We start from the raw sequence: 12947 nt of genomic DNA on the forward strand, positions 1-12947 counted from the left end.
AACTCACAGCTCTTACTGCTTTTTGGAGGTCCAGCAGCTTCCATGAATAGTTGATTTACATGGACAGATAGTCAGATCAGAAAGTTTTCCTGCACACAAAAAACAGGAACACCAGCCAATGAACCTATCCACCTTTGGTATGCATTTTTGCTGACTCCTGCACAACTGTTCATAAGTAGCTCACCACTACCAGCCTTTGGCACTTTTTAGGTTACTTTACATGCAAAGATGGCTGCCGGCAAGTGCAATGATTTTGAACAGGCTTGTGACAGGTTCAAAGGTGCACAGATATGCTCACTTAGAAAGTCCTTACTTCCTTTAAAATTAATGGAGCTGAGCCTGAACGTTACAATCAGTTAAGCAGAAAAAAAAAAACTTTTTAAATATCACTTTTAGTGTTGAAAATTATTAACATTATTGACAAAATGTATAAAATACTTCTCATTTTGAAAGGGGAGAAAAACATTTGCTTTGAAACATTTTTATTAAAATGTTTTGTATTAGAAAATCTCTTTCCTTAATAGATGATTAGGTATAGAGGTGATCATCCTCCTCTAATGCTTGTGTACTCATACTGGACCAGCAATCAAGCATCTCATGACTGTTAAGCATAGGGGTTGATTTACTAAATGAAAATATACTGAGCACTGCAAATGCACCCGCTCCAGAGCTTAGTAAATGAGGTAAAGGTTCACTTTGTAAAGTATACCCAATCACATGCAAGGAAAATTAAAAACAATATTTTTGCTTGCACACGATTGGATGATAGAAATCAGTACAGCTTCCCTTCATTTCAAAGCTTCCCCTAAGATCTAGAGCAACTGCACTTGAAGTGGACTTGTAGTGCTCAGACTATTTGCCTTGAGTAAATCAACCCCATTGCCTACCAATGCAATTTAAGCAGAATAAATAGGTCTTTTGAGCAGAAGTTTTCAGCATACATGTCAATTTTTTTTGTGGCCAGTGTCTGTGATAATTCACAATATAGAAGTATAAAGACCTTAAATATGCTTCTGAAAGGTAGGATGTGTATGGGGAAGGGAACCTTACGCTTTGCTACACTTTATTAATTCCAATCTCATGTAGAAATAAGTTAACCAGGTTATTGCTGTGGGGAAGGTTTGACTACTACCCATGCATTTCAGTCATTTAAAATGCTATACAATAGGATAATCATATACAAGTCTGTGTTTAAAGCTGAATTCCAGGCAGATATTAAAAACACACAGAGAAATGATTATAGTTATGTATTTATGAAAAAAAATAATTATTTTGAACAAAGCTAGTATACGTAACTGAATTTGACTTTTTTAATATCAGTTTATTTTAACCTCCTGCATAGTATCATTCTGATCATTCAGGTGTTCTGCATTCACATATGCTAGCAGGGAATCATGTCAGGAAAGGAACATACAGAGCACCTAAGTTACCCGACAGTGCTGTGTTCCCTTGGCAAGTAACTTTCAATTCCAGTAGCCACCAGTGAATATGTTGCTTAGCAGCCAGACGGATGTTGTCATTAGTTATTATTTGTTTGAAGCTGCTGGGAGACCTTTTCACTCCAACTCAACATACTTCTGGCATCTAAGCATTTTGCCCTGGCGTTTTATTTCATTTTGAACCTGCTCTGGCAATGTCACTGACTTGTCCTGTAAATCATAACCTGGTTTCTGTGTACCTGTTCTTCTGCCTTGTAACTACATTTTTTAGGATCTTGTTCATTCCTGCTTATCTCTGTTCCCCTGTTTGCAGATAATATTCTATTGTTCCAGTAGTAATAGTTCCCATGTTTTCCCATTATATACATTTTAGGCACCAATCATGTGTTTTATTTTATTTACAATAAAGTGTATGTTGGATTTTATTTCAGTTGAGTTGATTTTCCAAGGCCTCATTCATTGTGAGGTTTGGGGAGGTGGGGTTGGTTGAGCTGTGGTTTTACCTCTCTCTGACTGCCCACCTGAACACTAACACAAAGCAGCATGCCTTCAGCAGAATATAAATATCATAATAAAATAAAATAATTCTGGCGCATAGCACCAATTATTCCATACAGCATACAATACAATCTATAACATTATGTTTCATGAAAAGTCCAATCTCTGTGTAGGGTAGAGAGCAAGTAAGTGGCAGCCATCCAGAGAGTAGCCAGCTCTGTATACATGACAAGTAGAGGAAGAGAAAAGGAGGCAAAAACCTGAGTGTAGTGTTACTATGAAAGGGCTTATTGGCACAATGTTAAGAACACTCACAAGATAAAAATGTTTAAAGGCTCATCTGTGTATAAGTCCTCAGGCCACTCGTCTTCTTCCTGCAGGGACCATTAGAGGGAACCTGGATATCTCCAATGGAGAAGAGGAAACAGTGGCTGGCACTCTCCAGGAAGTCCACGCTAACTAGCAAGCAGACGTGATGTCACGAATGAGGAGGGAGGGCCGGAAAGTACACAGACACCATCAAGGCTGTCTACGTGCTTGGAGCCTCTAGCTCCTTCTAATGGGCTACTAGTATATTGGACGCAGTCTAAATTTATATTGAGCCTGATAATATAATAATATGGGTGGGACTACAAATCACAGGCACAATAAACAATATAAAATGTATGATAAAAATAAATAGAATGAAGAATAAAACAATAATAGCAATAAATGAAATAAGATCATATCTACCAGTCACGAAATAAAAACACACTATTATAATCGAAAAGAGAAGACCATATTAATTGAAACCATGGGTGTTGTTGGGATATGTACATATGGTATTTACTAAAAAAATGAAGAAAAGCATTAATTTGGAATGGTTGACTAGAGGTGCTCCAGGATCCAAATTCAATGGGGAGGGTCGGGGGCGAAGAGAGGAAAAGGGGACCATAACAATCCTTTGAAATAAAAAATATATAATATAATATATATATATATTAAAAATAAATACATAAATATATATATATATATATGAAATTAATTAACATGACTGTATTCTGTTATATATAGAAGAATCATCTTCCATATATTCATATTCTGTATATCAATTTAATCATCTTATTAAAAACAAGACAATAGAAAGATTAGTGATGACTATGTAAAATAGTGATATGGGTATAGGGGATTATTATAATAATTATGGTTAGCTTGGACTTCCTGGAGAGTGCCAGACACTGTTACCTCTCGTCCATCAGAGATATCCAGTTCCCCTCTGGCGGTCCCTGCGGGAAGAGTGGCCAGAGGACTTATACACAGATGAGCTTTTGCACTTTTTTATCTTGTGAGTGTTCTTAACATTGTGCCAATATACCTTTTCACAGTAATACTACATTCAGGTGGCACCTCCTTTTCTCTTCCTCTACTTTAAATTAAATAGCATGCAGCTTTTGGCAAGCAGTGCTGCTGTTGAACACAACTAATGCAATTTTATGGGGGTGCTCCTGAACCACACCACAACTACACAACATGTACGTAATCGTGGCACAGTAGTACAACACTTATATGGTTAAATCAGGCAGCGAGAAGGCAACATATCACATCCTCCCCATCCATCAAGCACCTATGAAAATGTGGATTGCTTTTCAGAGGAGTGGCAGTGCCTGTGTACTTGTGAATGAATCCTAAATGAAAAAAAGCATGTTCACTTTGCAAAATGAATGTTTACTTTGCAAGGTAACTTTCCCTTAGCTTACTGAATAGGATGTAACTGTGCAGATTTCTATCATCCAATTACTTGCAAGCAAAAAAAGAAAACACTTTTCACCACATTTACTAAGCTAAGTGACAATTAATTTTGTGAAATGAACATGCTTTCTTTTCTTTTCTTTTTTTTCAGGGTTAGTCCACCCTGCTAACTCCAACTATAATGCAACATACAATTTATTGTGAACAAAAAACACTGTAGGTGTCTTCAACATAAATAACTAGCAAACATGAACAACCTATTAAAACAATAGGACAAATTCTACAAATCAAGACACAGAAGTTTTCCATTACTTTAAGGACATTCTTTCAAGGACAGCAAGGTGTACATTTTGGACAGAAAGAACAACTGGTTCTCAAGAGATGTGAAAGAGGCCATCTAAAACTGGAACAACCCTCCCTTAACAGGGGTGGGGGCCTTCATCACTGTGTTGTTGATTTACTAAAACTGCAGAGTGCAAAATTGGGTGCAGCTGTGTATGGTAGCCAATCAGCTTCTAACTTCAAGTTGTTCAATTAAGCTTTGACAAAAAAAACTGGAAGCTGATTGGTTTCTATGTAGATCTGTAGAGCTGCACCAGCTGTTGTACTATCCAGTTTTAGTAAATCTAACTCTGTGTTTTCCACATATACTTTAATGCCATTTTAACATCATTGCCCCAGTGCAGTCATGTTTTTGCGGGATAAATAATTATGCAGACTTCCTGACACCAAAGATAGGATTATGTAACTACAACAAGGTGGTTGCACAACTTTCACATCTCCCATCTTGTTTTTAGTCAATCAACATCTGCCTTGACACATTCAATAATTACTGGATGAAAGTGTCTGTGCTACATGTGTAAACATAAATGTTGGGGTATGTTCCTCACACCCATTAGAGCTGAGGAAGTGCTTTGGATAAACTTCAAAATGTCTTCAATTTTACAGAACAGATCCAGTTGAATGCAATTAACTCCTTTGTTCCAAGAGTACACAAATATGCAGCCTTTCAAAGGGTGGGCTTTGATGCTGAAAGGCTGCATATTTGCATAACCAAATGTAAATAAACCTGTGCAGAGAGCATGTGCCCTGCACACTCTTGGCACAGTTACCAGCGCCTAACGGAAAGCTCCCAATCGCTACTTGTGCTCCAGAGCTTTCAGATCATGTGATCGCTGTGACAGCCAATCACATGGTCACATGATCATAAACCCCGCCTGGACTTCCAGCATCAGAAATCTCTTAAAGGCCCAGAAGGCTCCGTACTAAGGGGTTACCTTCTATTAGCTATGTCATGACCTGGATCAATGAAAACCTTCACAGGCATATGCAACAGAGAAAAGTCAGGTCACCAAGTTGGCTCTGCTATGTGTAAGTCTCAAGACTGAATGTACAAAAATACAAATCCTTTCACAAGTAAAACATATATCATATATACATATATATTCCAGCTGTGTATTTGATTGTTTGCCTGGAGTTCAGCATTAAACCTTCTACAAAATTTTGTATTTAGGTAGAGCTACAATCTTGGCTTTATAAGACCCACTCAAGCTACACTTCTTAAATGGAAAATGATATACTTAACTTCAAAGATAGACCTCAGACTATCCCAGTAGCAAAATTGTGAGTATCATATTATTATCTGAGATCTTTACTTTGAAACAAATTACAGGGGAACATTTATACATATTTACTGTATATAAAACTATGATGTACCTGTGATTAAATTATTGTAAATAATTCTATTAGAAGGGATTTAAAAGTGTGTCTATGTGAACAATCGGTTAAGATATGTGCGTTGGGGCAGCCATATCTATTCATTCATATTGTATGCTGGCTCTGCTTCCTGTCTAGCAGGACTACTTATTGAATGTCCTTTTCCCCTGTTATTTCAGACAAAACAGACTCTGCATAAGACTGCATGAACTTACTGCAATAATCATTACAGTAGAAGTGTGAGATTGAAAAAGATGGCTGCAGCATTGATCTGATGCTGCAGCTGTCCCCCACCACCTCTATGAACTGAACAATCACATGACCATTTATTGCTCAGTTCTTGAGCTTTACTGAGCAGAGAGGGGTGATTATCAGTCTCCGGATCCTTGCTCTTCCCCTCCAGAGCTTACTAAAGCGTCAGGCTGTAGAGTGGCTGGCTCAGGCTCTCAGTGTTGATCTGAGAGCCTGGGCCAGCTTCTGGTCAGGCATCTGGGTTAATCCTAACATTATTTTCAGGATCCCTGCAGAGCCTGGACCAGCTCTGTGATGTTAGCCAACAACAGACTTTACCCGTACTTCTCTTTTACAGTAAATCTGTGGGAATATCTGATGATATGAATTAAAGTCTATAGCCGTCAGCAGATAGAAAGTCTTGCAACAATATGATTCTCTAGTGCCTCCTTCCTTAAGCAGATTTTACATTGCGTATCCATAGACAGGTGATCATTCAGCAGCCAGGAATTGTAGAAGACAAGGACTGCATTTATTCCATTGTTCAGAAAATGAACGTTAGGTAGAATGCACCAGACAATGCTGGAGGGTAATATTGCTACGAACAGTATGGACTGCTTGCTTATGCTGTTAGCAATCAGCTGCTGAGCTTAGTGAGTTTTTAGGTCTGTTTAAAAAAATGTTCTAATCACATTCCTTTATATAAAGATGACCACTAACGGGAGAATACAAAATGTATATGAAGTACAATCATTAAAATATGGCAAAACGAGCATGCACAATTTGAAAGGCACAACAAAATTACTTTCAGGTAAAGTTACACTAACCATTCAAAGTATGTGCTTACTGAAAACACTTTGTAATTCTCATAATATACATGCAGATGCATGTTATACATTTTTGCCCATGCCAAAAAAGAAAAACTATTTTAAAATGAAGATCTATTGATGTATCAGCTCAGTGCTTGGCTAGATGCTCAATATGGGAAAAAAAATCTAACATTTTTCAGTTCAAAAATTAAGTTTGGAATTTAGTATTTTATAAAATGTATCATTTTATTTCCTTGTGTATATAGAGTATGGGAAGGTTGCAGTTTTGTGGTCAATAAAAATCTTCTTTTCCCATCCTGAATGCTCGATCATAGCCAATGACTATATTAAGACTTTATTGACTCAACTGTAATAAATAGGCTAGGCTTCGTGAACCTTTCCTCCAAATTTGTCAAATGGTTTTAATTTAAATCATTTCATTTCTAGTGCTGTGCATGGTAAAGTTACCTTTTAGGATATACATCAGAATTTTTCAGAATGTTTTTGCATAACATGTAATTATGCTTTATATGCAAAATAGCCATTAGAAACCATACCTAAAAGCAGAAGATGAATTTCAGATTGGGATCTGAAAACACAGTGGGCAGTAGTCAAACCCAGAAAGGCTGAATTGTTAAAAAAAAATGAAGGAAAGGAAATGTGTCTATTTTACCAGTGGTAACCAAATAACTGTTTTCATATCCTAATGTATGTCAGAATGACACATGACAACTGGAATAAGGGCTGGCTGTTAAGTACAATAGTCAAACTTCCATTTTCCGTTTCTTCATTTTTTTTGTTTTTTAGGGATTTTTTTAACTAATGACACCTATAGTGTAATATTCAACTTAAAAGAGTTCTCTTTGTCCAATAACAACATGGCACAAGTGTTTTATACAAGGTCAATGAATAACCTTCCAGACATTTGTCAATATGGAATTCCCTTTGTACAATAAACATAAAGACATGCAGATGTAGCAGACTACCATGCACTGATTTAAGTGCTACACATCAACATTTCCGGTGCAGATAATCAAGATAAACATTTGTATCCTTAATGAGAAGAAACATTTTAAGAGATCAGCTGTGATACCATTGTAAATTATTTTACTCAAATAAAATTACAGAATTTTGCTACATCTGTACTGATATTTAAATATACTGTAGATCTATAGCTATGTACTCAACTGATATATCTACAAATGTAGCAGTCGTTCGGTGTACTATACATGTATGTATATACATAAGGTAGCAGTGTGGAATATCTGTAACATTTTAGGCTGCAATACGCTACTTTGGAAATGTAGAAAATAAAAATGGTGTAGCATTGACTGGATAAATCTTTTAACAAATAATAACTAACATGAATTACTAGAGCTTTGGGCTGAAAAAAAAGTAAAACTTATTAAAACTTGTGACCATGCCACAAATCTATTGTCTGTGAATAAAATAGTGATGTCTTACATGAACAGAATGTTATAAATGAAAACTCTTGGATCTAGTTTAGTCTACGCTATCTGCATTTATACACAAATATTGTGAAAATCATTAATTGATTTTTTTGAAATCCTATAAGTAAAAGTAATTTTTGTCAGCCCCTTGTGACTGTGCAAATGCATTCTACATAAAACAGTTTCTTTGTGTTAAACTACATGCATACAGTATTGCTTATTTTGCTAGTAAAAACAATAGCTGACAAGTAACATAAGAGGTGTTTTAGTGTAGCATACTAATGTCCTAATGTGTAAAACACATAAAATAATAGCTGCCAATATTTAATCAGATTGTATTTTCAGTGTTGGCCTATGTCATGGCTTAGTTTGTCCTTATTTTGTAAGGTTATTGACAAAAGAGCTGCATTACCTTACAGGTATATTCTGTTTGCTTTACAGATAATTCAGAGCTCCCACAACAAAGAAACCAAATTCACATGACTTTCAAACCACTTCAGAAGGGCAGCTTGTTTGGGAGTCAAGTGCATTTCGATATTTGTATTTTTTTATGATTGCTCATTAGCCTAGGGCCATCATGCCTTTAGGTAGACTGTTTGAAAATATTTTAAATAAATCCAGTAACAAAAGCAAATTATCCCAGGTAGACTGGGATGAGCGGAAGCCCTAGGAATATTATGTACTGAGAAAGTTAACATTGCTTTTTATAAGCATTGTTCATTATTCTTGGATTCTGTTGGCAGCTATACATTTTTTCCTTTTTTTTCATTTTGAGCAAGACATGGTACATACAGTAAACATTTAAACATCTGATTCAATACTAGGCATTTTTTTAAATACACGTCTATTGCTGCAGGAATTTACAACCCTTGGAGCTGGGCACATACTATTCTTGCTTGAAGCATAAGGCATGACATACTCTGAAACACACATGTCATTGGGTACCCGTCCATCCCTTGAGGAATATGAAGTGGTAGATTTAATAGACGACCTTAAATAATTATCACTTCTTGCTTTCAATGATGTAGATTGTTTATAAATATCAGAGGAGCTCTGTCCATGACTCAGGTTTTGGTTCTCCTGATAGGAATGCAGGAAAGGGTTTTCAGAAGAAATATCTGTGTAAAGGGATCTGCTTCGCTTAGTTTCCTTTAAAGAGTGTGTATAAAGTGGAATCTTATTTCCCAATAGTTTTTCTGAGGGAACAATAAGGAGGTTAGCAAAAGGGCTTTCTTGCAAATAGCGTTCTTTGTCTTTCAAGCTTATACTACGGGATGGTCTTCCAATGTCTATCTCCCTGGGTTTATTTATGTTATCACAAGAATGCTGCCTATTAATTCTTAACTTGTTCTTCTTCTGAAACTGTAGAGCATTGTTCTCAACCCAGTTGTGCTCATAAACATCTTCAGAATGAACAGAATTAGTGGTCTCATGTAGCATTCGGTCTTCATCAATGTCATAAAGGTTTCCTATATGCAGACAGTCATCACATTTGTAAGGGGACCTGGCTGAGTAGTGACCAGTATAACTGGGTACATTAGACAGACAACTTCGACAGTGGGTCAAGTTTTGCCTATGTCTGTCATTGACTTCTGCTATTGATGCATTCTTTTCTTTTAAACTATAATGTTTATTAAATAATTTGTACTGAATATCATTATTTGGAAGACTGTCCTCATTGTGCAAAGGAGTCCTATTAATATGAAGAGAAGATTCTGACTTTTTGTAATTGTCATTGTGATCTTGATACACCTCAGGGTAATCTCCTTCCTCTTGAGCAGGGGCATTGTCACCATACTGAGGCTGCTCCACTAAAAAATTAGGCTCCTTGTCCCCATTGATGGTGTAGATTTTATCACGAGTAGAACCTTGTTTACTTTTTAAATAAGATAACTCAACTTCACTACAGTCTCTAGGATACTTTGATATGGATCTTTTCTTTAGGTTTTCCTTACTCTTGTGAGATTTGCCATTGCTTTCAGTGTCTACCTGGCAGGTTGCTCTGCTTGATGTGTCAGATGCATCAGAAAAATGTCCATCCTCTGGAAGAAAATGCTTGTTTTTGCTGGATGGTTTGGGATCTTCATTTCCATTTTCATTAACTGAACCCTGATTCTGCCTTAAAGTCTCCACTGACTTTTTCCAAAGCTGCCTTGGTCTTGAATTTGCTTTGGGGTCTGCACTAACAGCAACCTCAACTGTGTTGGGGTTGGATTCATTTAATGTTAAGGGGTGTTGACCTTGAAACACATAATTGTTAAGATTGTCCTTATGGCGGTTGCTAGGTAGAATTGAGAGATCATGTGCATTTTCAATATAGATCTCTTTTTGCTGGAAAGGTCTGTTATCTGAATAGATTAGATTTCCCTTATCTAGCACCATGTCCATCAACAGAGACCCTCTTGGAATATAATTAGTTGTTCTTTTGGGAGAATTACATTGGGATGAGTTTAGATTGCTTAAATTAGTCATGTTTTTTGATGATCTCAACAATTTTAACATGTTTGTTTGAGAAGCAGTAAAACTGAAATCTGGAGATTTCCTTTTCTCTTCTATATGCACTCCATGGATACAGCTGTAAATACCCTAGAGAAAAATACAAACAGAATACATTGTTATGTTCTCAAATCTTATCAAGAAGCTCTTCATCATCAGATGTAGCCGTATATACATATTAATATACTTATGAATTTTTACTAATTTAATTTTGATGATTAAAAAATATGTTTAATTTGCCTACAGATTAGTTTAAAAATTTCTGAGGAGCTTGTTTAGTACTTAACTCTAAAAAAAGGTAAAGAAGTGGTGAGGTAAACCTTTGGCCACCTCCTGCTTTAGCCAGTTCCCAACTGCGCTATAGCCAAAAGACAGCTACAGAGTGGTCAGCTAGTTCTGGGAAGGTGTCCTGGGGCACGCACTGTGCACAATCTGCGATCGCTGTGTCCTTCGGACACAGCTGATCACATGTCCAGGTAAATCAGAGCCAATCAGAGCTGCCTTTTATCATGTGATCAGCTGTGTCCAATCACAGCTGATGTGATATAAATAGGAAATGCCGGTTAGCAGCATTTTTCAGGGGGACATCTATACTGATCATCAGGCCACTGATCATCAGTGCCCTGATGATCAGTTTAGCCCCTTCAGTGCAGCCAATAGTGCCCATCAGTGCCCTAAGAGCTGGCTATCAGTGCCAATCTGTGCTGGATATCAGTGCCCATCTATGCTGGCTATCAATACTGTCCATCATTACCTATCAGTGCTGGCTATCAGTACCCAACAGTGCTTCTTATAAGTGCCTCCTCACTGCTGGCTATCAGTGTCCATCAGTGCTGCATATCGGTGCAGCCTTATTAGTGCCTCCTCACCAGTGCAGCCTATCAGTGCCCATCAGTGCAGCCTCATCAGCGCACATCAGTGAAGGAGAAAAATCACTTATTTACAAAACTTTATAACAGAATCTAAGAAAAACTTTTTTTGTTTAGCAAAAAATAAATTAAATGAATAAATATCGCCAAAGGAAAGCTCTATTTGTCTAAAAAAAATGCAAAAAATTTAGTTTGGGCACAGTGTTGCATGACAGCGCATTTGTCATTCAAAGTGCAATAGTGCTGAAAGCTGAAAATTGTCCTGGGCAGGAAGAGGGTAGAAGTGTCTGGTAGGCAAGTGGTTAAAGAATATTGGGTTCTATTTATTAAGGCGACTTTAATAAAAACATGTGTGCAATGATCCAAAGCAATCCACAGCAGTCATATTTAACAGTGGAAAAGGACATGTGAATAATGAAAGTATGAATCTGATTAGTTGCTGTAAGGCAATACAGACATTCTAATAATAAAAGCAGAAGAAAAGGCTGAAATAACCAAGGTTTAAAATGTTGCCTCCCTCCTGCTCATATACATGCTACATACAGTTTATAGGAAATTACTTTGCAATTATCTTTTTTTTAACTCTCCTTTAGAAAAGACTAATGATCGCATAAGCTCTGGCTTCCATGTATCAATGAACTGCTCAACAATGGGGCTGCATTGTATGTGACATCACCCATTTAAAGTGTGTAAAGAGTGGTTATTTGAGTTACTGTTGCCTTTCTATCTTCTCAAACCAGTCAGCCCATTCTCCTTTGACATCAACAATGCATTTTTGTCCACACAACTGACTCTCACTGGATATTTTCTCTTTATCTGACCATTTTCTGTAAACCCTAGAGATGGTTGTGCCTAAAAATCCCAGTAGATCAGCAGTTTTTGAAATATTCAGACCAGCCCATCTGGCACCAACAACCATGCCACATTCAAAGTCACTTAAATCCTCTTTCTTCCCCATTCTTATGCTCAGTTTGAACTTTAGCAAGTTATCTTCACCACGCCAAGATGCCTAAATGCATTGCATTGCTGCCATGTAATTTGGTTAATTAGCAATTTGTGTTACCAAGCAATTGAACATGTGTACCTAATAAAGTGGCCTGTGAGTGTATATGAATCGTGCTTTGAAGGATGCCTTGACATGGCAGTATGCTTTCATATGTATTTGAAAGTACATGCAAAGAGAAAAAAAAACTCTTTTTTTTATGAAAAGGAGTTAAGCAGAGAGTAAGATTAGCAACCTATAGGGTAAGTAATATGCTGCTGATGTTTGGATATTATTATTATATATTCATTAATCATAAAGAGAAAATATTCTTTATCAGACCCAAATCTTCTTGGTACTGGTGTATTTGGTTTAGTCAGTTTAAGATAGAATGCTAACTTAACAGTTTCAATGGAAAATTATACAGTATGCTGGATTTCTCCCTAATGAATTTCTTTGTCTGATTTTTCTTTTTTCTGTGTAAAGAACTACAGTGAATTAGATTGTAAAATGTCCTGTAATTTTATATGTTTAGCTTTTTGTAGCCCCAGAGATATATTACAAATACATGACACAAAATGTGGAACACAATCCATTAAGTGAATGTTCATGCATCAAACCACTGGGTATTGTAAAAAAAACAGGATATAGAATATACGTTGGAAATACAAAACTAGTAAATTATATAAGGCATTTAGAACCACCATACTAGTTTAGACTTGTATTAA

General features: G+C 36.6%; 1 protein-coding gene across 2 annotated transcripts in view; it reads right to left on the reverse strand.

Moving 5' to 3' along the window:
- Window positions 1–6294: 6294 nt before the first annotated feature.
- Window positions 6295–12947, reverse strand: part of GRIN2A (glutamate ionotropic receptor NMDA type subunit 2A) — a 933223-nt gene continuing 926570 nt past the window's right edge. For both annotated transcript variants that reach the window (XM_089678228.1, XM_089678229.1), the window contains exon 14: window positions 6295–10458. In XM_089678228.1, the coding sequence (XP_089534354.1) occupies window positions 8674–10458 (1785 nt within the window). In that variant the 3' untranslated portion in view covers window positions 6295–8673. The remainder of the gene's footprint in view (window positions 10459–12947) is intronic.

Source organism: Staurois parvus, unplaced genomic scaffold (assembly GCF_062004578.1).
Source record: "Staurois parvus isolate SC_StPar_1 unplaced genomic scaffold, SC_StPar_1.0 ptg000200l, whole genome shotgun sequence".
NCBI lineage: Eukaryota > Metazoa > Chordata > Amphibia > Anura > Ranidae > Staurois > Staurois parvus.